This window comes from Sinocyclocheilus rhinocerous, unplaced genomic scaffold (genome assembly GCF_001515625.1).
Source record: "Sinocyclocheilus rhinocerous isolate Xijiao unplaced genomic scaffold, SAMN03320098_v1.1 scaffold936, whole genome shotgun sequence".
NCBI lineage: Eukaryota > Metazoa > Chordata > Actinopteri > Cypriniformes > Cyprinidae > Sinocyclocheilus > Sinocyclocheilus rhinocerous.
In genome coordinates this window covers 244,494-253,813 of record NW_015662583.1, presented here as the reverse complement: position 1 = coordinate 253,813, position 9,320 = coordinate 244,494, and the positions used below count along the sequence as shown (strand labels likewise).

The 9,320-nt window shown below is 34.5% G+C and overlaps 2 protein-coding genes across 3 annotated transcripts in view; both read right to left on the bottom strand.

Annotated features, from left to right (window-relative positions):
* The window catches only part of LOC107728121 (elongation factor 1-delta-like), a 29,557-nt gene extending 26,652 nt beyond the window's left edge, over positions 1–2,905 (bottom strand). The window contains exons 1-2 of one of the 2 annotated variants that reach the window (XM_016538205.1): positions 2,802–2,857; positions 522–571 (exon numbers count right to left, since the gene is read on the bottom strand). Coding sequence is in view for 1 of the 2 variants with exons in the window: in XM_016538204.1 (XP_016393690.1) it covers positions 2,802–2,878 (77 nt within the window). In the remaining variant the exon portion in view is untranslated. Of the gene's footprint in view, positions 1–521; positions 572–2,801 lie in introns of both variants that reach the window. The other variant, XM_016538204.1, reaches the window with a different exon arrangement.
* Positions 2,906–6,743: 3,838 nt separating this feature from the next.
* Positions 6,744–9,320, bottom strand: part of LOC107728119 (GDP-L-fucose synthase-like) — a 13,292-nt gene continuing 10,715 nt past the window's right edge. Inside the window, exon 7 of the mRNA XM_016538201.1 lies at positions 6,744–6,970. Coding sequence (XP_016393687.1) covers positions 6,778–6,970 — 193 coding nt within the window. The 3' untranslated portion in view covers positions 6,744–6,777. The remainder of the gene's footprint in view (positions 6,971–9,320) is intronic.

Below are 9,320 nucleotides of genomic sequence, written 5' to 3'. Positions count from 1 at the left end.
AGATCCAAAGATCAGCATTTATCTGAAATAAAAAAGCTTTTGTAACATTACACACTATGCCATTCAAAAGCTTGGAGTCAGTATAATTTTTTTATATATAAATTATAGAAATTAATACTTTTATTTAGCAAAGATGCTTTAAATTGATCAAAAGTGAGGATAAAGACATTTATAATATTACAAAAGTTTTCTATTTCAGATAAATGCCGTTCTTCTACAGGTTTTCAAAAAGAGATGGCGACAAAGAGGCAAAACTTACGGACTGCAGCTTTAAGCAAAAATTACACACTTCAGCTTTAAAGACAGACACAATCACACATAAAACAGTCTATGGTTGCATTAGATTTAAACATGAAATACACTGAGCTTTACAATGACGTCAAGCAGAAAACAAATAAAAAAGCAAACTGAAAGTGCGATGGAGAAAAGGAAGGACAATCAAATTCAGAATGGACAAAACACACACAAATCCATATTGGGTCGAATAACATGAACCACGTCCAAACTTTGTCTAAACTCACCTTCAGCAAACAGGAAAAGCGGTCAAACAAACGGAATGTAGCTGAACGTTCTTCTCATCCAAATGAAGGCAAGCAATAAACCATAAAGTACGATTAAGAAAAGTATTTATGTTTAGAGGACTTCACTCATACATGCTCTCGAAAAGATGTACTGTGGTGAAAACATGGTACAGTGATGTATCAGATAGTAATACCATGGTAGTGAATAATTACCATAGTATACACTATCAGTCAAAAGTTTTTGAACAGTAAGATTGTTAATGTTTTTTAAAGAATTCTCTTCTGCTCACCAAACCTGCATTTATTTGATCTAAAATACAGCAAAAGCAGTAATATTGTGAAATATTTTTACTATTTAAAATAACTGCTTTCTATTTGGACATATTTTAAACTGTAATTTATTCCTGTGATTTCAAAGCAGATTTTTAGCATCATTACCAAAAAAGCTATTCAGAAACCTACGGGTGACGTCATGGACACTACATCCATGTTTTTATACAGTCTATGGGTATTATCTATTGGTGTGTTCACACCAAACGTGAAGCGAATCACTGCTCTAGATTACTAGCGGGATGTTTTTCGCGTCACTTGCATAAATAAAAACATTGTGCGATCAACCATGGTGGAAATAACTATTCTGATTTGCTGCTCAAAAACCATTTATTATTATTATTATTATTAATATTTAAAAAAGTAAATTTTTTTCAGGTTTCTTCGATGAATAGAAAGATCCAAAGATCAGCATTTATCTGAAATTAAAAGCTTTTGTAACATTATACACTATACCATTCAAAAGCTTGGAGTCAGTATAATTTTTTTATATATAAATGCATAAATAAAAACATTGTGCGATCAACCATGGTGGAAATAACTACGATCGCTGCTTTGTACCTGTTTTAGTGGAAGACCCAAATGTGCCGGAAAGCCAAACGCCGACCTGTCTGGGTTCACGGCGCACAAAACTGAATTTCACTGTCTTCTCCAGGAACTGCGCCTGGATGACAGCCGCCTCCAGCGCTGATTGGCTTACGCGACAATGCGTCATGTGAATTTTCCGCTCGAGTTGAAATTTTTCAACTTGCGCGGAAGACGCGGTTGAGGCGAATATAGCGCGTTCGCCTCTATTCGCGCGCCTGGTGCGAATTCGCCTCTATTCGCATCTTTGCATTGACTTTGTGTGTAATTTACTCTCGCGAATAATTAAATTTGCATTTGGTGTGAACACACCATAAGAGTCGACCGATTATCGGTGCCAATATTAAGCATAAAGTCATTTCCAAAACCGATTTGCCGATAAAATAATTTAAAAGCATTTAAAGAAAGTTTTTGTCAGAGCTCTTGTTATTATTCTTACTTTTGACATTAATTTTCATTTTTACACCAGACATATCGGTTCAAAATATCGGTCTCCTTAATCTCTTATAATCGGTATTGGCCCTAAAAAAACACATATCGGTCCACACCTAGTATTATAATGGTGCCATGTGCACAATAGTATTTTTCTGTTACTACTTTTATGATTAAGGTCACTTAATGTACATGAACATTTACCAACTAGGCTAATGTGACTAAAATAGGTTAATATTACTATTTACTACTATTATTTTTTAATAGTTTAAATTATATACATTGTTTACCTTTATTTATATAGCACTTTATACAATACAGATTGTGTCAAAGCAACTTTAAAGTGTCAAACAGGAAAATAGTGTCAATAATGCAAGAGGACAATAACAAAGAGTAATTTTTCAGCTAAAGTCAGTTCATTGATGATTCAGTGATTCACTTTTCCATTAGCTGACAGTTTCTATTGACCATGACTGTTAAGATCAGCAGATCTGAATGCGCAATTAGGAGAAAAAGGTGGATTTAAAAACCTAATAATGACTAATTTTGTTGATTCAGAAAATAAATAGGTGTTATCCAGATATCAAAAAACAATAAATGTGTACAAATCTCCGGTTTTCATCGGATTTAACGAGAATGCGTCATTATTCATGATCATCTGGACTTCCTGCACATGGAGCTGTCATCAGGCCCATCAAACAACATAATAGATATTATACAAGTTAATCATATTTCCATTATGACAGTGATTGACTTTCTGTCATGTAACGATCACGTATTGATTATTCTTACATTAATAAATAAACGTAGGAAAGACGTCTAACCGGTTTTTGAGCACGATAAACACCCAGCACAGTATTATTTATTAATATAAACCAAGAAAAACAATAAATGAGCATAAACACCACCTAATTTTCCCACATAAATACTCACTTTAAGCGCTTTGGTTGACGTTGAATGAATCGCTGCTGCTCGGAACAGAAGGAATGAGCGAGAGCCGCGCGAACCATTCGCGTTCAAGAGCGGGGGGAGATCACCGCCTCAAAACCGCCACAAAACCACCAAACATTACACTGATGCGGCTTAAATGTGTTTGAGTCAGTTTCGTATTTGTATACATATAGACACAACACACAACTGCGCCACAGAAGAGTGTTTTAAATGATTATTTTGCCACGACATTTTTTTTCCACATGGTACATTCTGTCACTGTTTCCAAGCGCTACTGCGTCTGTGACGTCATCAAACGACGGGAAAAGCCCATTTATTTACATTTAGTCATTTAGCAGCAGACGCTTTTATCCAAAGCGACTTACAAATGAGGACAATAGAAGCAATCAAAACCAACTAAAAGGCAATGATATGTAAGCGCTGTGACAAGTCTTTTTTATATAATAAATAAAAAGAAAACAAGAAGATAGAATAGAAAAAGAATAGAGAGTGCTAGAGTTAGAGGGTCAAATGAAGATAGAAGAGATATGTTTTTAGCCGTTCATTTCTATTCTTTTGTGGAAACAAGAGTCAAAGCATGGCTTTTTAAGAATTATTACAGCTGTAATATAACATCTGTCCTCTGGTTTGAATCGAGAAGTTGATGTTTTAATCCAAAGTTAAACTGTAATTGTATTCTTAAAGACATTTTATACAAATAAATATACGTGTCGATTAATTTTGTACATTTTAATATGAATTATTATATCCATATATGCAAACTTTTTCATTCACATGCAAACAGACATTTCTTTAAAACATACGTAGATCTGATATTTTATTGTTAGACTTCAACACAGGTAATAATAATAATAATAATACATATTTATTATATATAATAAACTAAACACACACACACATACAGTATATATATATATATAATTTTAGTTTGTTATTCTTTAAATTTTTTGCAATTTTGAGAGTTAAAAACCTTTTAGGGAAACTACTGGTGCTGAAAATACTTTGAAAGATAAAAATATCTTTTTTTTTTTGTGATAAATTCTTCAGATACAAACTTTATATTCTGCATTTATTTATATTTATGAATCTAGGAATTTTATCATATTATTTATATTACACAATATTTATTACTGAGCTTGGAATAGCCAGGACAATTTTTAATATAACTCTGACTGGATTCGTCTGAAAGAAGAAAGTCATATACACCTGCCTCGAGGGTGAGTAAAACACGGTCTAATTTTCATTTTTGGGTGAACTAACCCTTTAATCTTTAATCTAGAAGATGTAAAGAAGTTGTTTCAATATATTTGTCTCACTGCTATCATTTCCAGAGTTATATTTGTGTTATTGCAGAGTTCTACCTTTTATTCTAAAAGGTAGAAAATATTAATGAAAAGAAAAAGTGTCAAAGCTTTTGATAGGTAAATAAATAAAATGGCTCAACCATAATGAGTAAAATTTATTCTGGCTTCAAATTCTGTCAGTAAAGATACAGAGACAGCGCCCAATGGATTTTACACAGTGCTAAATTAAAGTAGTTCACTTGTAGTAAAATTATAGTTAAGCTTCACACCTCAAACAAAGTCTAAAGTTGTCTAAAAAATTACAATTATTTAGAAAAAGTATTATAGAGCTTAATATAGACATGTAACATGATTTGTAAACCCCATAATATTACCAAAATTCTGCAAAAATGTAGGAGACATTAAGCATTATTATTCAAAATACTAATTTATTTTTAAATATACAGTATAGTATCATTAGGAAATAAACCCAGAAAATAACTTTCTGAAAATAACTGAATATTGTTTGCATTATTGAAACATTATTTTCCTGTTTAACACTGTAAATATTCTTTGACGTTACCTGTATTGTATAAAGGGCTATATAAATAAAGGTGACATGACATGACCAGTAAAAATCTAAAATGCACAGCACTGGTCACAGAATAGGTATGCTTTAGAAAAACTTGAAATAAACATGAAAAGGGAAGTAAAAACTAATGATTTTGACTTTTTAAAAATTATTTAAACATTTTATTTAAAAAAATAATATACGGCAACAACAATACTACAGCGAGAATAAAAGTTACGCCTTCTTTCTTTGCGTGAACATTTGGGCGGCGTTATGCAAATCTTCCCACACAGTGACGTAGATATGTTGGGGCGTGTTAGAACGAGGCGTTTTAGGGGGGCGTGGACCAGTCTTAACTTTTATAAAGAATATCTCTTTGGGTTTGAGACTTTAGTCTTTCCAACTTTAGGGATCTTATCTATGCACAGCTTGTAACACTCCAAAGAGAAATGAAAACTTGAAATCGCATCATATGACCCCTTTAAACCTTAGTTGAGATACAAAGGATGTCCCGCACGTAGCCACTAGATGGTGCCGCTAGCTCATGCAGTGCTGTCTGAAGCAGTTTATGCATCTAATAAATGCATTTGAAAACGCAGCATTGTGCAGATTTAGTAGTTGCATTCCTGTAAAATGAATATATTTGAAGAAGAACTTTAAATAAACATGAAAAGAGGGCTTAGACGGCAGTGTTCCATGAGTTTGTCTTTGTAAAAATTATAAAGTGTTGTTCAAGGTGTTTGATCAGCCATTGTTCGGGTTCCCGCATCGAACAGTGTTCAAGCTCCCCACAGCCAATCAGATGTGAAGATCTTCATTTACGGGCGGCGTCATAATTGGCTGCAAACCAATCACACGTCTCCTTGACGGCTGGAAAAAAAGAAAAACATCTATAAAGATACTTCTTTTTACTACTATTGGAAAAACTGAGCTGCAAGATATCTTATCGTGTTCCACAGAAGAAAGACTGCTATTCTGTCAGCTGTAAAAAAAAAAAAAAACTCCAGACACTGTTGGTGTGAAAGGATACAATCACTTCCCCTTCGAACCCAAACGCTTCAACCACAGCGTCCACGGCATCCTTTACAGTCAACTCATCCTCCTCCCCGACTAGACAAAAGGAAACGAAGAAAAAGAGAAGAAATTGCTAATTTCTCTGGATTTAAACATTCTTCGAAACATTTGGGATAATGTAAGTACACAAGTCAGCAAAATATATAACACTTTTCTAGTGGTTTTTGGATATTTTAATAAAAAAATCGTACATATTGTGCCTTTAATGCTTTACTTTTGACTCGTCACGAATGTTTATCATATGCATGTGTTTTTAAGTTTTGCCAATTTAAGCATTCAAAAGATTTGAAACCGTTCAAGCGCAAGAAATCACGAAAGAGAACTAAATTCGGCACTCGAGCGATGGTTTCTGTGCGCGCACACAGAGAGCCGCGTCTCTGACAGTGCACCATTACAGAACTGAGATCTCTTTTCTTTTCACGCTTGAATGGCCAAATACACTCAAAATTAAGTCAAAATGGCCTTCATTGTGTACTGTATAGGAGTACTTTTTGCACATTTCCAACACATTTTAACAACACCGTGATAATTTTGATAATCATGATCATGGCCATTTGTTCATTTATTACAGTTTACTTGTCTTTATATAACATCATTAATTAAAATGCAAGGTTACATGAGTCAAAAACAATGAAAACTATCTTTTTTTTTTCTTTTTTTCTTACATTATGTTAATAATAATAATAATTTCATGAAAATATTATGTTCTTTGTGTTGTTTAAATTTTTATAATCCATTGCATATTAAAACTTGTGGATGCTCTGAATGTGCCCAGATAGCACACATACGTCTGCGAGATGTCTGTTAAAGATCGCTTCATCTGGAAAGCATCTGCTGTGTACAAACATCTGGTAGACTTAAGATGTCTCTGAATGTGCCCAGATAGCACACATACGTCTGCGAGATGTCTGTTAAAGATCGCTTCATCTGGAAAGCATCTGCTGTGTACAAACATCTGGTAGACGTCTTTAAGATGTCAGTTTTACATGCATTCTAAATCATAAACATCTTAAAGACATCTTCTAAATGTCTAATTGACATCTGATAGGAAACGTCCAATAGGGTGATTGTGAGTTAAATGTCTCTCACTCTTTGCCAGGTACGTCTTGTGGATCAACCCCGGCATCACATGACCGTCCTCAATGTTGTAATTGTCATGGGCTCCAAACATGTTGGTGGGGATGACGGCTGTGTATTTCCGACCGTACTGCTGAAATAACGCCCTAATGGACAAACACACACACTTAGAAAAATAAACCTCATGAAATAACATGACACCCTGAAACACTATAGTAACCCAAATAAATAGTATTCTGACTCTCACGAAGTCCATCGAGAACTAAATAAGAATTATATTTTTCTTAAGGCAAGTGAAGCCTGTTCATTAAGATTTCTACAGTTCATTGAAAATTGTTTATTACAGACTTATCAAACATCACTAACAAACGAATTAGAAATATAATGAATACATGATATGCCTAGTGCATTTAGCAATGCGTTCCTTTCTTCATTTCTCTAACGAACTAAAGATCTACGGACATTGAATTTGCTGAGGAAAAAGTAGCGTATTACGTGACATCCCAGCTAACACACGACTTACCATTGCTATATTTGTAAATCAAAGTAACTGCAATGGAAGGTCCGTAATTTCATTTCATTAGCATCAAATTCACAACGTTCTTTTAATTTGTTCTGACGACCGGAATTTGCTATTTAAAATGTGTAATTAAACGTCGATCACAAAACTCAACACAAAATTGAAAAGCTGCGCGATATAGCCCGCGCAGTATAACGTCTAACAGGATAGGAAGTTCGTTTTTCTGAGGCGCTATACTTTTTATTTCATAACGAAAATAACATTAGAATAATGACACACAGGCTATGTTCACATGCAACCAAATAATCCGTTTGTAATCGGATTGACGCTCAATCGGACTGAAAAGCCTTCATGTAAACACCATAATCGATCCGATTGAGCTCGATCAGATTGAAGGGGGTGGTTTATTACTTTTCTAATACGATTGAGAGTGCATGTAAACACTCGATTGGATTGAACCCCGAAACTGAAAGGACTGTGCATGTGCAATGACGCAGAAATAGCGTAATGACGTATGGCGTGCCGTTCTTCCTTTTGAATAAAGTGTTGTATAAATGCGTGTCCTGTCATTATAAAACTCTCCTTTCACTCGGCAACTGTGAAGTGGAGCAGGACAATCTCCCACCAGTCCTTGTTTTGGATTCTCATCCACAGGCAACCCGTTATAAATGGATAAATATGATTTCTGCTGTTAAAAACAAATAAAGAAACCATGTAGGAGAGTGGTTATTATGTGCAAACAGTGAGAAACTGTATTTGTGCAGTGTGCGCATGTAAAAAAAAAATCTATTCCGATCCATCAACCCGATCACTTTAATTAGCACACTACATTCAGATTCATCAATCGGAATGAATTCAGTCCGATTGAACCAAAAATTGTGCATGTAAACATACAGTATATAGCCTGTCAACATCTGACAGCAGATACTGAATCAGGACAACGTGTTTTTCTCAAGCACTTTTTACTTAAGCTGCGAGTTCCTTCTCTACAATCTGAGCATATTACACCAGTCCTCAGGTCCTTACACTGGCTTCCAGTTATATTTAGGATTGATTTTAAAGTAGTTTTACTCGTTTATAAATCACTCAATGGCCTAGGACCTAAATACATAGCAGATATGTTCACTGAATATAAACCTAACAGACCACTCAGATCATTAGGATCAAGTCAGCTAGAAATACCTAGGGTTCACACAAAACAAGGGGAGTCTGCTTTTAGTTATTATGCCGCCCGCAGTTGGAATCGGCTTCCAGAAGAGATCAGATGTGCTAAAACATTAGCCCCATTTAAATGCAGACTCAAAACTCATCTGTTTAGCTGTGCATTTATTGAATGAGCACTGTGCAATGTCCGAACTGATTGCACTATATTTTATGTATAATCATTTTCTATTCTTAACTGTTTTAAATTCATTTTAAATCTCTTAAATCAATTTTTAAATCATTTTCAAAGTTTTAAATTCCGTGTCTTATTGTTTTTTTATTATTTTTCATTTATTTTATGTAAAGCACTTTGAATTACCATTGTGTATGAAATGTGCTATATAAATAAACTTGCCTTGCCTTGCCTCTCCTCCATTGACATCCATTAAAAAAAAACGGCATCTGGTCTCCTTTCCCATGTACTGGCAAACCGGAAGCGTTAACATTAGCCGTTACACTTTTCTGGCTAAAGGTTGCAGGCTTGCCTTCCAGTGGCTTTGGCATAATAACTTAAAATGTTTTGTACAACTAAAATAACTGGAAGCGGACCATATCGTAAGCTTTGCATATTCAAGTTAAAAATGGCCACGCCTTTTCCTCTTAAAGGGGTCATATGATGCGGTTTAAATTTTTCCTTTCTCTTTGAAGTGTTACAAGCTCTTGGTGCATAAAGAAGATCTGTAAAGTTGCAAAGACTAAAGTCTCAAATCCAAAGAGATATTCTTTATAAAAGTTAAGAGTTAGCCACACCTACCTAAAACGGCTCGTTCGAA